This window comes from Sceloporus occidentalis, unplaced genomic scaffold (genome assembly GCF_023333645.1).
Source record: "Sceloporus occidentalis isolate IW3139 unplaced genomic scaffold, rSceOcc1.0.p SCAF_17, whole genome shotgun sequence".
Taxonomy (NCBI): Eukaryota; Metazoa; Chordata; class Lepidosauria; order Squamata; family Phrynosomatidae; genus Sceloporus; species Sceloporus occidentalis.
This window is the reverse complement of record NW_028316997.1, coordinates 1,381,890-1,397,937: the sequence shown is the minus strand read 5'-3', so window position 1 is coordinate 1,397,937 and position 16,048 is coordinate 1,381,890. Positions and strand designations below refer to the sequence as shown.

At 34.2% G+C, this 16,048-nt stretch overlaps 1 protein-coding gene across 3 annotated transcripts in view; it reads left to right on the top strand.

The window, feature by feature from the left end:
- The window catches only part of LOC149302727 (voltage-gated potassium channel KCNC2-like), a 79,657-nt gene extending 66,214 nt beyond the window's left edge, over positions 1–13,443 (top strand). Inside the window, exons 2-4 of one of the 3 annotated variants that reach the window (XM_089482049.1) lie at positions 4,261–5,188; positions 6,596–6,751; positions 13,334–13,443. In XM_089482049.1, coding sequence (XP_089338175.1) covers positions 4,261–5,188; positions 6,596–6,751; positions 13,334–13,443 — 1,194 coding nt within the window. Of the gene's footprint in view, positions 1–4,260; positions 5,189–6,595; positions 6,752–12,340; positions 12,400–13,333 lie in introns of those variants that run through there. The other 2 variants (XM_089482051.1, XM_089482052.1) reach the window with 2 other exon arrangements.
- The last annotated feature ends 2,605 nt before the right edge of the window (positions 13,444–16,048 follow it).

The following is a 16,048-nucleotide window of genomic DNA, read 5'->3' as shown; positions in this document are numbered from 1 at the left end:
ATGGCCAGGAAGCCTACACAACTAAAAGGGTCACATTGCATGTTTGTCAACTAAAGAAAATTATATTAGAGTGGCAAGTTATTTCCTTTGTCCCCAATTGTGGTTAGGTTTTCAGTAAGTATATAAACAAAACATTATCATTTGTTTGAGTTACTCTGGATTGTAAACATATGTGATTATCTCCTCCAGTAGAACATTACAGTCATTTTCTGCAATGTTAGGCATAAGTAAATGTGCAGATGCAATCCTGAATCATTCTTGACTCCATGGAAACTGCAGAACAACTTGACTTAATGTTCATTTTAAACTTATGAATATTTTATCACTGAAGATTAAAAAAAAAACCTAAAATTGCTTTACTTCTTTTGGGGCCAGTCCATTGGGACTGTAATGCACTGCATATTTAGTATAGCTTAGATGTTAATGTTCAGAAATATTGAAAGGCCTAGGTTGTTTGTAATTTCACTAAGGTACATGTCTACTCTAATTAAAAAGATAACTGGAATAGTATGAGACAGATATTGATTACATTACATTTATTTATATAGCACCAGGAGATTCCGTAGCTCTGTTACAAAAGAGTCTGTAGAATATTTTAAAATCACAAACAATAACAAACTGGTTTTCGGTCCTATCAGTCACATTCTCGCTGGGCATTTGCACAAGGTGTCCAGTCCAGGCCTATTTATTTAGCAGTGCCATGTCAGGTCATTAACCTGTTTTGTTTTGTTTTGAAATACCCAGCAAGACAAGGAGAAGTCATTGAAAAAAAACAAAACAAAAAACATCCTTCATGATAAAATCCAGTGCCTACATACCTCATACAGTTTAGTGTTTACAAAAAATATTTAATTTTCAGACCTAGAGAATGTCATTGATTTCAGTCTAGTGATATTTTGTATGGCTTTACATGACACTGAGCTGCTTCTTTATAGCAATGCTAATGACATATGTTCCTCCATAGACTTTTATTAGTCAGAATGTCCAATGGTGAACCATTATACTGCTTACAACAGGCAGTACGATAAGGAGCCACGTTGTTTGTTTAATGGATAGGGTTAAGATAACATATAGAACACCTAGATGTGGCTACTTTTTTTATTACCTGTGTGCCATATGGCCAGTCTCGGCTTGCTCACAGTGACCACTCAGGAGAACAGCTGCCTAGCACTATTTTATTAAAAAAAATTAACAGTTACTTTTTCTAAATTTACAATATTGTTTTTTTCTATGTTTTATTTACTCTGCTGTCTACACAGCAAAGTCACATAAATACAATCCAGAGCTATTAAAATAAAACACTGGTATTTGAGTTATTCAACAGAAAGACATATAATTGTGTCAGGGTCTTGTTTTTTATCAAATAATTGCTTATTAGAAAGCCTAGCGAGATTTTAGGCATCTTAAAAAGAAATAGACCACAGGTGTAAAGTAGGCCCTGCCACATTTTTATCCATCCACAATACTTCTTGGTGCTAAAGCAAACTCTTTGAAGCTGACACAAATGAGATCTGCTTCTAATGGTTAATAGAATTATTTATCACCACACAGGGCAATGCATTTGTCATCATATTAGTGGTTTATTGTTCCGGAAAGTCTTCAGTTAATATGTTCCATAACATAACTTTACAGTAAGTATGAAATTCACATATGTAATGACATGTCCAGTTTACAGGCTACCAACATGGAAAGGGGGGAGCAAAAATATAATTTTATTTAGTGCTACACATGGATGTACATTTTACTTCATTCAATACAATGTTACCTATTAAGATGGTACTCCATTTTGTATAATTCTGTACTGCATGATGTCCATAGCAAACAATACAATCTGGAAACAAAATAGCTTGGACTAGCATAGAAAGTCATATTTATAAACATACTGGTAGTATATATAATAATTTAAAATTATACAAAATACATTTATTTTCAATACTGTAATATTACATTTATTCAGTCAGCAAATCTGACACCTGTTTGCTCAGGAAAGAAAATTCAACAGTAATCATTTATTCTAAAGCCTCATAAAATTATATATAAAATTAACTTATGCATCCACATTCTGTGGCTGGAAAAACCCTGGGTGCCAGGTTGGCATGGCAACCAGGTTCTTGCAAGACAAAGCGGGAGGACCGCCGGGGCTGCCATTGGGAATCCAGGTCTCCCTGCTTGGCTGGAGGGGCACTGTGAAGTGAGTGCAATGAGGTGCCCAGCGGGTCATGTAACATTCATTACGTGACCCCAAGGTCGAAAACAAGCAACAGCATTGCAGGTCTCCACGTGGGTGAGCGTAAGAGGGAGGGGGATGTGTGTGTATATTGTAACAAGCCGTTTATTTAACCACTTATGAGTTGTGACATAGGTTAAAATCGATGTTACATAGCACTCAGTAGATGGCTTTCTGACTACCGGACCTCAAGCTTGAGTGAAACTAGCCCTGTATCTACATTAGCCAAAAATTGAATTACCATGTTAAAAAATAAAACAAATAGTAGATTTTTAAAGACTTAGGTTGCAGTTCTTACAATACTGATAAAATGGGATATAAACGTTTAAAGCCGATCTGTAACTTTCCCAAACTCTACGCTTTAGAGTTCTGTATACTAAAATATTCCAAATAAGCATATGAGATCTGTTTATGTGTTAAGAATATATACCCATTGAAAACCAATCTAATAGGTATACCTTCGGGAAAGGTATCCTCACTTTGCAGGTTTATCGTTTCCTATTATCTTGACTGGTTTGGTAAACTTTGTAAAGATGGGGTTTGTTAATGTTAGCTCTGTCACAGGCTGCTGATCTCTTTTGCCACACGGTGAACTTTTGAACTAATTATCTCCAAAGCAATTACCATGATTGACTAACATAAAGCACAAGCCATTTGTAGTTTCATTAAATTAATTTACTTATACAAGTAGGTTTAATGGCAACAGGTCCCCTTGAAGTAAACAAGTACTAGTAATGTATTTTTAAATGTCACACCTAGTCAAAAAATATTATAAAGTTGTATGTTATATTGGGACTGCAGAATAAAAGCATATTCCTATATCTGATTAGACTTTAATGTATTCAAAATCTTTTTTTCACATTAGTACTGGAAAAATCAAATCTTCTGTTATATATTGGTCCTTCCTGACCTTGTAGACTCAAGAGGGAGGATTTTTTTCACTAAAGTTTAGCAAATTAGTGTTGGCGATACCAGATCATATATACATATATATATATATATAAATAAAGAGAAGTGCGACAGCAAAACATAGAACTCATATCCCTGGTTTTCATATTGAGTGATAATCATTTAGAATTGTCATACTTTAAATTTAAGATTGTTTTAATACATATAGATGGGAGTGATCTCTCTATTCTGGGGGAGTCACATCATGATGAGGTGGGGCTAGCTGTGTGCAGAGGCAGGGCTAGCACTTCATGGGGTGGACCAACCCATACATAAGGGTAGGGCTAGCTCCAGAGAGCCTTAAATAGATTCATAGTAGGAGGGCACTCAGTAAGGGCAAACACCGATACCCTCCCCAGAGAAAGAGCAAAATTACCCAGAAATCCAGGAAAGCACTTCTTCACCCAGAGACTCTGGATTAAACCCAGAGAATTCCCAGCTATGCTATTGAACACTGTGTCCTGTATTACTCTGTAATGTAGGCTTGAGTACATTTATAATTAATCCCCATTATTCTAGTGTCTTGCAATTAGTCATTATTTTTTAATACCTATGGCGTATTTTTTGACATTGGTTTTCTCATGAATTGCTATGCAGATATATGTTACTAATCGTTATAAACCCATTAAAAAATCACATTCAGACATGACTCTGATGGCAAGATTTAAAGAGTCCTCTTATTGGACTGATTAATTTATAAATCCAATTTTCTCTAGTGTATTACTCATATTACCCTAGCCCTGTTTTTTGTATTTATCCTTATAATAACTGGTCTTAAAGGAGTTGACAAGAAGAACTCTCTTAAGATGATGGCTCAAAGAGGTCTTGTGGTGTTTTCCGAAAAGCTGCAAGAAGGGAAAGTCGTATTAATGTACTTTATAAGTACTTTACTATGCATTATTTATCTGCAAAAAAAAGTCTATCTTTAGAAGAAGCTGCCTCTCATTTAAATTAGGAAACACTTATAAGCTAACATGTATTACATGAGAAGTAATCAAAATATATATGGTGGGAGTATTCATCACAAAAAGTGAAATGTTATTATTTATACTGACAATGTCTTTTTTCTTTTTATCTTTTTTCAGTTCATCGCTTTTGCTTCCTTGTTTTTTATCCTGGTATCAATAACAACATTTTGCCTGGAAACCCATGAAGCATTTAATACGATCATTAACAGAACAGAGCCAGCTAATAATGGCACGGAAATGGTGTCATTAATTGAAATTGAGACAGACCCTGCCTTAACATATGTAGAAGGAGTCTGTGTGGTGTGGTTCACATTTGAATTTTTTGTGCGGATTACTTTCTGCCCCGACAAGCTTGAATTTGTCAGAAATCTTTTAAATATTATAGACTTTGTGGCTATTTTGCCATTTTATTTAGAGGTTGGACTAAGTGGGCTGTCATCCAAAGCTGCTAAGGACGTGTTAGGGTTCCTAAGAGTTGTGAGGTTTGTTCGTATCCTTCGAATTTTCAAGTTGACTCGTCATTTTGTAGGACTAAGAGTGCTTGGACACACTCTTCGAGCTAGCACTAATGAATTTTTGCTTCTCATAATATTTTTGGCTCTAGGAGTCTTGATTTTTGCCACAATGATCTATTATGCAGAGAGAATTGGGGCCAGTCCCACTGACCCATCAGCTAGTAATCATACACAGTTCAAAAACATTCCAATTGGATTTTGGTGGGCTGTAGTTACCATGACTACACTGGGATATGGCGACATGTATCCTCGGACATGGTCGGGGATGTTAGTAGGAGCACTATGTGCTTTGGCTGGAGTTCTTACAATAGCAATGCCAGTGCCAGTCATTGTTAACAATTTTGGAATGTACTACTCACTTGCAATGGCAAAACAAAAGCTTCCAAGAAAAAGAAAGAAATACATTCCGCATGCTGCTCAAGCTGATTCCCCTACCTTTTGCAAGATGGATTTGAACATGGGATGTAACAGCACTCAAGTGGATGCATGCCTGGGAAAAGACAACAGGCTCATGGACCACAGCATGTCAGGTACAGTGCAATGTTATCTGAAATTTGGAATTGTATTATCTTCTTAGATGACAGAAAGTTGGTCCTACATATATTATAATCTGGAATTTACATTTTTATATATCATATTACGATGTACACAGAGTACCATATCAATGCAATTGGTTGTCTTATTGTAAATAACATTATGATGATCCTATAACCATTAGTAAAATCACTAGAGGTTGAGTATCCCTTATTTAAAACGCTAAGTAACAGAAGCATTTTGAATAAGACATAATTTCGGAAAGCAAATCTGTCTTCTCACCTGTGTCCACGCCATTGTTGAGGCTGCAAATTTGCAAAGCATGCCCGATGCCTAGTACCCTGTGTAATTTGAAACACATTAACTGAAAGTATATAAGAATGCATAAAATGTAAAACAGGATTCAGTCAATGTGTAAAATATTTTTATACACTGTGTTACTCTAGACACACTGGTGGTTGTATGCTGAAAAATAATTAAATAAAGCTTCAGGGAATAGAGGTTTTTTTTTTAATCTTTTAATTCTTTAAATCAGAGCAGCCCAGGAGACAATCCCCACTGCCTTCCCTTGCCGGCCCTTTCCTTTCCTGCCTCTGAAGGACAACATAGTTCCAGGCTTCATAGATTAGCCTGCACTTGTTTTTTTAATCTCAACTGTTTACTTACATAGTTTGTGTTTTAAATCAAAAACAACGGTTAAAAGATTATTTTGACACTTTGCAAGTTTTTTGTCCCTATGGTTGCGGTAATGTTAATTGACTCTTTTTATTCTGTTGCACTTGACAGAGATGGACTTCTTATTAGATTTCCCTTGATGTTCTGGACTGCATCTATATCCAATAAAGCTGCTATAGTCTTTGCACCTGCAAATCCTAGTGTAGTATTCATAATATTCTTCAATGCCAGCTGTCTTGCTGTTGATAAGTAAATGTACTGAAACTTCAGAAGCTAGATCAGAAGTCACAATCATAGAAGAATGTTTGAGAACCCTTTATTAACTGCCAGGTAAATTGACCCTTGTCAATTTAGTCTTGAAGCTTTTATGATTGAAGTATGATTAAGGAGAGATTGATGTCCACATGAGGAACATTTACTGAAGACAAACATTTTGGTAAAATCTAATACAAGTCTTTATTTATTCAATATTATTATATTTAGGACTTAATTATTGCATATATACAAATATACGTGTTTACAAGAATGCATACTTCACTAACATTTTAAATATCTGCAATGGGGCACGTTTTGATTTAAAAAAATATATATCAGCACTTTATTTACAGTTTCTGAGTTTTGATACTTTTCATGTACTGGCTAGGTCTTATCCATTTCTATATTTATTCTGTCCCCTATATTTATTGTTGTATGAGAATTTCTCATCGATCTTTCCCTAATCCTTCAAGGTGAAGATAGTTCAGGAAGTGATCAACCACTTTCACCTGGAGAGCGCCATCCAATAAGACGTTCTAGCACTAGAGATAAAAACAGAAGAGCAGGAACTTGTTTTCTTCTGACCACAGGTGATTACACATGTAGCACTGATGGAGGGATTCGGAAAGGTACGATCCTTTTTTTTCTTTGAATTTCAATTAACTAGAAATTAGATTAATTTGGTTATTTTAAAAAAAAACAAGGATTCCATTTACCAAGCTGTGTGAGAAGTGGTATAAATTAGTTCAGTTGCTTTTTATCTCCCTTTTACGGCAAGGAGGTTATTAATTGTCTATGTTTTCCAACCCACATTGTAAAGGCAAGAAAATGTCAAAGAACCAGAACTGGAAAGTATATTTTATGCAGCATATACTTTAATGCCCATAAAATATTCCTTATCTTTGAGCAAGTACATGCCTACATCACTTCAAGTATATTTATATAACTCAAAGGTGATGTCCAGAGTATGTTATTACCCAGTATTATTTCTATAGAAAAATACTTTTCAATTATAAAATACATGTTGACGAACTGACTAATTACTTAGGTTAGAAAAGACACATGTCTAATGGACTTTCATATGTGGCGATTACACAATAAAATAATTTAAATACAACATAAGGAAAGCATTATTATAGTATTATTTAATTACATTCAATTTGATCTATTATTTTTTTTTTATAATTTCTGTAGCAATAATTAATCTTTCTTTATCAACTGAATTTATTGCAAACAAGTTTAAAAAGAAACAGTAAAGATTAGTATGAGAAATTGACACATTTCACTTTGGATACACAATGTTTTGTTGGTCAGCTATGAAGATCAATACCATGCACTGTTGTTAAAGAATTTAGTATATATGCATTATCAAGGAATCATAAAAAGTCTGTTATTACCACTTTTTAAACTCACAGGTTGATAAATGTTCCTTGAGGTATTAATGTCCGAAATAATGTTATTACATGCCTCTCAGTGTGTTGTTTATCAGTCCCCTTTTCTTAAAGTTATTAACTAGAGAACTTAGCTGACAAGCTGCTTGGCAATGTTTGTAGCACAGTCTATCCATTCTGTCCCATGTCTGCATTTTTTTCTTTTTCATCTATCTGTCTTTTAAATGTTTAATTTGCAGTTCAGAAAATGAATGACATTAAATCCTCATAAGAAATTATTTTAGATGTTTCACATATAGAACACAGAATAATTATGGTAGAAAAAAAATATGGCCCATCTAGTCTGCACATTTTATACTTATGTAAATATTTTTTTTCTCTCCTTATGTTAAATAAGTGAACCAAAGAATACCCCAGTGTCCTATTTCCTAATGAAATAGGGCATGTATGGTGAATGTGCACATTTTCACATATAACTGCGAGATACTATGATAAACAATGTAATTATGTAAAATGTCATTGCCATTATTGTTTTTTTCAGTCTTTTTTTAACTAGTCTTTACACTTCTTTTTCTTCTTTTTTTTAAATTTAACCAATTTCTTCCCTTTCATACAATTTTTAAGACAAGCACTTGTAGAAGAAAAAGCGTAGATCTTTTTCCAAAGTTTTTGATTTCTCTGGTGGCACGGCACAAACTGAGCCACCAATTGGGGTCTGCTGAATCTGCATGCAAGTCAAGCCAGACTTGACCACCACGTAGGGATTTTTTTGTAAAGGTCATGGCACCTAATTAATAACCAAAAGGATGAAGTTGAGCCAGATGGGACAGGGCCATAGGATAAATATAATTCTAAAGAATGCAATGTGTGAGGACTGATATTCACATTATTAAGTTTTTATTGCATAAGAATGCAAATAACTTATTTTATATTTTTGAAATACACTATTAATATAATGTATTCATTTTGCATTGACATGGAAAAAAGTCCCTTCTGATTAAGAAAAATTGTAATGCTATGTAAATTTCTATATTTATCTATCGATCTATCTATCTGTCAAGATCACATTATTTCATATAGGAGATATTTTTCTCTACCTTCTATATAGGACTAAAATGATCCTTTCCCAATAAAAAATAAAATGTTGCAAATGTATACATTTCTTGAACAAAACTTTGTTACTAATTATCCTTAGGTAAGTAAGTGCAACAGTATACAATATGTATCATCTAAAAAACAGTTAATGTCAGTATAAGATCAGATAACACAGGGATCCCAAAGCCAGGCTTTATCAACAGCGCAAACTTTCCTTAAGGTTGCACCAAAATATTAATCAATAACCCAGTCATTCTGATACATGGAACTGTGCTAACAAAAGTACCACCAGTGTTCATGTTATGCGAGTGGTCTAAAGGAGTCTGTGATGAAGGAATGAATCAGAAAATGTGTCAACAGAAATGGTTGGCAGTACTTTAATGGTTGGCATACATTAATATATAGTAGTGTAAACAATCGTACAATGATATTGAACCAAAGACTAACCCAGTGTCCTATTTCCTAATGGAATAGGACAGGTATGGTGAATGTGCACATTACAACATGCCCTGTATTAAGCATGCTTTGGGACAGGGGGAGCACTCTAATGTATAGGATCTGTGGATGCTTAAATGATTCTAATAAAACAGTTTCCAATTAATATTTTCAATTAGTTTTTAGAACACACTTTTGGTTAAAAAAATTACAATAGACCGAAAAAAAACCACTGCTTATTAGATCACAAATGAAACAGATATCATTAAAATCATGACAAAAATGCATGACACTTTTAGTGGGTTTCATTTAAATCATATTTAATCTACGCATAATACATACATGCATAAATTATGTATAGATGTAAATAAAGTACATAAAATAACAACCATAACATTTCAAAAGCAGCTAATTATTTGGTTTTATTTGCAAGAATCACTGAATCGATATTCTAGCTTGAAGTTTCCAATGTTGTTTAAATGAGTACCTTTCAGAATATTTACTTAAAATAGCAGTGCAAGAATATTCTATGCATTACATATTTTGTCAGTAATGATTCCTCGGAAGACCAACCATTACGCCCACATCATGATAAATTCAGTGTTTCAATCTTACTTGTTATGAAATAATTTCTCCTGTTTAAGAATAAAACAGACACATTGTATTTGCATTTAGAAAATTATGCTAACAATCTTTCCCAAAACACAGAAACATAAAAAGCTTAAAATATTATTACAAGTACTAATGTCCAAAATGATTCTGCAAATGAAAATATATGTATTACACCATATTGCTTATACTTACAATGTTGAACTGGTTCATTTTACTTATATTTTATGTACACATGTCATAAATTACAGTGCTGTTAAAGGCATTCTTGATAAAAGTGATAGCTTCAGATACAATGTGATATTTATTGCAAACAAATAATTTAAAGACAACAATGTTTCTTTTCTTTAAAGTGTGCTGATATAATATGATCTACTATATCAACTTGTGCTTGTTTATGATATGGTTAACATAGTAAACCTCCTGCAGGCATAGAACCTGGTGAAAAACATACTGTATCTTCTGGTAGCCCCATCCAAATTTCTACTAGATTATTTTGTACTGCAAACCCACATAACGACTTGTTGATAAAACATGAATCAATTAGCTTATTACCAATTTAATTTTAATGGACTTCACAATTTTGTTGTTTGATGAACAACAACTGTATAAAAGAGAATAAAAAAGTACCCGTTTATAAACCAAAAACCTGCAACACTTCAGTGCTTGGGCATAGATATTCAAAGTACCAGGGACAGTATACTTGGCCTAACATAACCACAAGGTCATCTCTCTTCCACTTCCTGTTATATAAGTGTAGCAGCCACTGACGCGTTTCGCCAACGTGCTGAGCAGCATGGAAGGGATGAAACTTTAGATCTTGGGTAGGGAATTTGGTCACAGCTTTAACCAGTAATTAACCTTGTTAATCATCCGGCTGCAGGGCTTACATATGACAGTCAGATGCTCACAAAGGATGATAATGAGCTCCCTATGCCAAGGTGGCATTAACTCCTATAAAGGCCTGGCTCCCTCACAATGCCACTTCCAAGTGCTGGCCACATATCCCACTATGACTAAATAGGAAAGCAAGGCACAAACAAAACTATCAAAAGTAGAGGATTGACAGGACTAGTTGTTGTGCCCATAAGGATCTATTGAAAGTAGTAAGCCCCCCTACCACAGCTCATTTAAACCCACATACAAATAATACATCAAAGTTGACACAGAAACGATAGCCCTATAGTCTGCTTGATTGCCCTGGCTGAAGGCAGCAGTTGTGTCCACATTCTTGTAAGACAGATGGAGCTTGCTGTAATACTAAAGTTCTGTGTACTATAATAAAAAAATACATTCAAACAACACAGAAACACAGGCTTAATATGTTCATGGTGACAATTTACAGTTCTCTGAGAATTATTATTTTATTTGTGTTGTTAACACACATAACTAAAGGCAGCAGTAGCCACATAAATATTTAACATAATTATTGCTTCTGTGCTGCTCCATTAGAAGATATTATGCATACATTTATTACTTTTTTTATGTCTAACTTCTTAGATACTCATAATTCCTGAATAAAATCATTAAATGGCAAATTACTGTTTCATTTTTTTCTGTGACGTTTAGCTTTGCCTATAATTTAGCATGGCATCCTTTATCAGCTGACACAATTTTATGTTTTTAGACGTATTACAAAATGAAAAAAATACAATAAATTCTAATAAAATCAAAACCCAACAAAGATTATTGTTGGTTTTCTATTTTATCTTTGCATATTTGGACCACTACATCAACATTTATATGTGGGGTAATATGTTGGCAAGCTATAAATTGTCTCAGCTCTTCATTCTAGGGCTCCTTGATGAGATCATAATTGAATGCATTTCATTTTACTGTTTGTCTTTGTCTTTTTTCTGGCTCAATTCAACTGATGTCTGTGCATTGTTTCGTAAAAAGGATATGAAAAATCTCGAAGTTTAAACAACATAGCTGGCCTGACTAGCAATGCTCTGAGACTGTCTCCAGTAACATCACCTTACAGCTCACCTTGTCCTCTAAGACGTTCTCGATCTCCCATCCCATCTATCTTCTAAAGCAGAACACATCAAATGGAGAAATATAATTTTCTCATGTACTATTTACCTCTAATGGGAAAGATCAAATTATATTATTAACTTTAGGCACTAACCAGACAGCATATCTTTTCTTAACCGGATAGCCACATTGGCAGCAGATGATTTCTTATCTTACATATAAATGTATTTGAAATCTACTACATATCTACTGAATGACATTTGTCCATGGCAATAAAAAAGAATAGATTGTGGAATGATCGGCCACTATATTTAATAATTACATATATTTTCAGGGAAATACAGCTATACCAATGTGCTTCCAAATGATAATCAACACTTCATTGAACGTTCATTTCTTGTGAGTTTCTGATCCATTCTGAAGATGTCTGGGATCCTGTGTTTACCTGCTCGCAGTGTAAAAGATCAGACCATTTGCTTGGGCCATTCCGTCTACACATCATCTCAACGCAGTGTTGCAGATTACTGGGGCTGTGAAATAGCTCTGAATATACGCTTGGCATCGTATCATTTGCTAAACAGTTGTTCTGCCGTAAACATTTTTTATCCTTATTTTTTTTGGTATTTTTAGCTAAAGTTTGATTTACGTTTATACTGTGCTGAAAAAAAACTTGTAATAGAGTTCCGAATGTCTCTGGTTGTTTGCACACAGATAACTGCAAAGATGTTGTCATTACTGGTTACACGCAAGAGGCCAGATCTCTTTCATAATGGCTTGGGGAGGCACAATACATGTGAAAAAGGTAAATGCCATCCAGGCTAATGATTCTAAGCTAGCAGATATATTATTATGATTTATCCTTTTTACACCAGGGTTCTTCAACATTTTCAAATACAGATTTTGACAAAATAAACAATACAAAATTAGACTAAATATGGCCAATTACTTTTAATGTAATAAAAAGGGTCATGTATAGAAGTTTGTTGACCAGCCTCAAACATCTGGCTTTAACATTTTGCACAATTTCCAATTCAGTAATTTTGTTTTTTCACTTTTTAAAATTCCTTTTTACGTTTTATGTCATAAATGTTCATGTTGGTTTGTCTAACCAGCTGTTAAAATGTTCCATCCACCCTTCTTTAAATTTAATACAAGGCTTCACTCTTTTATTTTGTGTTTTGCTGTGTTTTATGTGCTTTGAGTATGGTTGATGTCCTATCAAACTATAAAATCTAGAGACAGTATTAGCCTTAATAATGTCACCACAGGTAAAATATTAATGTTTGCCAACAGCAGCAGTGATTGCCTTACTTTAGTACCAACAATCTGTACTGTACATATTAATACAATAATTAAGAGACAATAAGAGAAAAAATAAATGATCATAATAGATATGATGTTTTGGGCTGGTGATGAATTTAAAAGGCTCAAAATTGTTATAAACGACCCTTGAGATTGTTGAATAATCCCTGTTTAATTTGTGTTAAAAATTTAGGAAAAATGTTAATTGATACAGCCTTTCATTTGAATATCCTAAAACTAGAAGAATGAGCTGCATGACAAACTTAATATAAAAAAAGTCTTACTGAAGTTACTGATATATATTAATAAGGCTTATTACCAATGTAAAAAAAAAAAGAGAAATAGGACATGTTGTAAGCAAGGGATTAATATTGTATTTGGTGCTGCTGTTATTGACTACAGTGTTATACGGAATTTATCATGGATTTGTGACTGCTGAAAAGGGGACAATGGAATTTAGCCATAACAAGGACTATACTGGAAAGAAACTACTGCTGATGAATGGGCCCTAAAATTAAGTCTCTCATGCTTCAAGGTAGTGAATGAGATTCGATGTCAAGGATAATCTGCAGTGCAACACTCACAGACTGAAATGTTTCAGAGTTGCCAGAGAAAAATAAGAAAAAGTATGTGCTGGCAAATCACTTGTAAATAAACATGAGCATGGAGTATTAGCAAATGTAATCTCTTCGGGGACATGTCTCATTGTACGGTTATCATCAAATACTGTGTGTGTGATAAACCCATATATTTTGGCCAACCTCACTGTCCCCCCAGTACTCTGAAATGTGCTGTAGATTATATAAAAACTTCTAGCAACTGCTTATTTACTAAGTGGTGCTATTAAATTTCTTAAATTTTATTAGGAGAGTAGCAGTACAAGGAATTATTTATGTTATGTCACTACAGAGGATCTTCTTTGATAGCAGGCTAAAGCCCAGTGGGAAAAAAGCTCCCCATACTTTTCCGATATCACCCTCTAGTAGCAAATCGGGTTCTGCATAGTACATGCGCCCCATGTTGCATGAGTATAAAAACATAACATGCAGCCACATGTATCCAGCCTGTGGCCACATGTAATCATTTGATAGCCACAGGCCTTAAAGTGCCAGGGCCACTTAGTCATCCCCTGTTTGGCTTTGTTAGCACCACTTAGTATATATGAAGCAAACATTGTAAGTGGTGTCCAATAACATCAGCGATGTAGCATATCTTGTTAAAAAATATCATATTTCATTTACTGTTAAAATGTGACTGTTGACAAATTGTATGTTTGTTAATATCGCTTTTCTTACATATTCTGTTGAGGTTACATCTAATTATGACAAATAAAAGTATGGTGTCAAGATCTATTGTTAGTTAGTATTTAATGGTATTTATTTATCAACAAGTCAGAATTCAGCATAATAAACAATTGTCATGTAAAATATTTTTATTGATTTGATTAAGGTTTCTTTTTGCCAAGGAGAGACATGTTTTTATTTGCATTGTGCTATAAAAATGTGAATTATCATGTCTTTGTCTATATAATGTACAATTTAGATTATACAATAAATATTTGCTTTTCTTCTACTTAAATCGTTCTTCAGATTGTGGATTTGTTCCTATTGTTTAAGCATTTTTGTGACCAAAGGAATTCTGACAAATTTATGCCATGAAAAATGTGCAGCTACAAGCCCAGTGTGCTAAAAATGTGAATCAATTAATTAAATATATATCAATGTGTGTGTACATTTGTATAAATATGTGTTACCAATTATTACTGTTTGATTAGAACACTTAATATAATTATTCCTTAACTTATTGCATAATTACATGTTATGTCATAATATTCCTTAATCTATAACTGGTACTGAATTGAATGTACTAAGTTATAATTACCATATAGATGACCAACATTTAGCAATTGCTCTGTTACCTTTTGGTTAATTTAATATAATATATAATGCATATGCATTATTTTACTAGTGAAATTACCTCTTGATAGGTCCACCAAAAATAGGTCTCACCCGAGCTCGGGCTGGTTGGTTGCACACCAAGCTACATCCATACACAGTTTACTGAGATAACACATTTCAGTATGTATTTCACATGATGTCAAAGTTCATAATAATAAGTTTTCAGAATTTGTTAAAACCGTCAGTGCTGATCTTGATGAAATGCTACACATTATTTGTTTTAAAATCCCCCAAATCGCATCTCATGATTCTGTTTCTGAAATGGCACTATACGCCACATTGCGGTCTAAGAGACTCCCAACCACCACACTGCAAAATGCATGGGCAGAGCAATCAAAAGAGCTATAACTGTAGCCTTAGCAGAAAGGAAGTAAATGGGTTAAATAATAAGAATGTGTACATAAAGCACAAGTGTAATGTAATAAAAGAACAAAAGTATTCTATATGTTAGTGGACTTTTGAATAAAAATACACTGGTTGTGAAGAATTTGTAACCCAATTTAAACACACATCTGAAGCAGTACTACTTGATGAAATGATCAAATAGTCCTATTTAGAAATTTATTTCTTGATGATTTTGCAGTAAGCATTAATGCCATAGGTCATCATTAACATTACCCCATTCCCTATGATCAACTATTAAACTGATAAATTATCAGCTTTTCTGTGGAAACTACCAGGTAGTTTTATTGCTTACCTTTACAACATCAAAAATAATTTCTCCTAAGTCCCCCTCTTCTGTTGTCACCAATAGAACAGTCTTCCCAATGCTATATTCTGCCTTGGGATTTTTAATGTTCCAAGTTCATTATTTTACATTTAGCAATATTAAACCGGGGTTGCCACACTCACAATCATGCATCAAATTCACTTAAAATAAATTTACTTAAATCATTTGCCATTTGGCTCAGTCCAACATGAATGTCTACCATGTTGTAGACCAGGGGCGTCCAACATGCGGCCCGCGGGCCAAATGCGGCCCGCGGGACCTCGAGGTGCGGCCCGCGTGTGATCGGCAGCCAGGATCACAAGAGCCCTGCTGCTTACTTGTGGGAGGGTCTATTCTCTGCTCCAGTCCTGCCTCCTCTGTGGGGAGAACGAGGGAGGCCGCGCCCCCTGCTGAAGTCTGTGATCGGCATTGAGAGAGCTGTAGTACAGG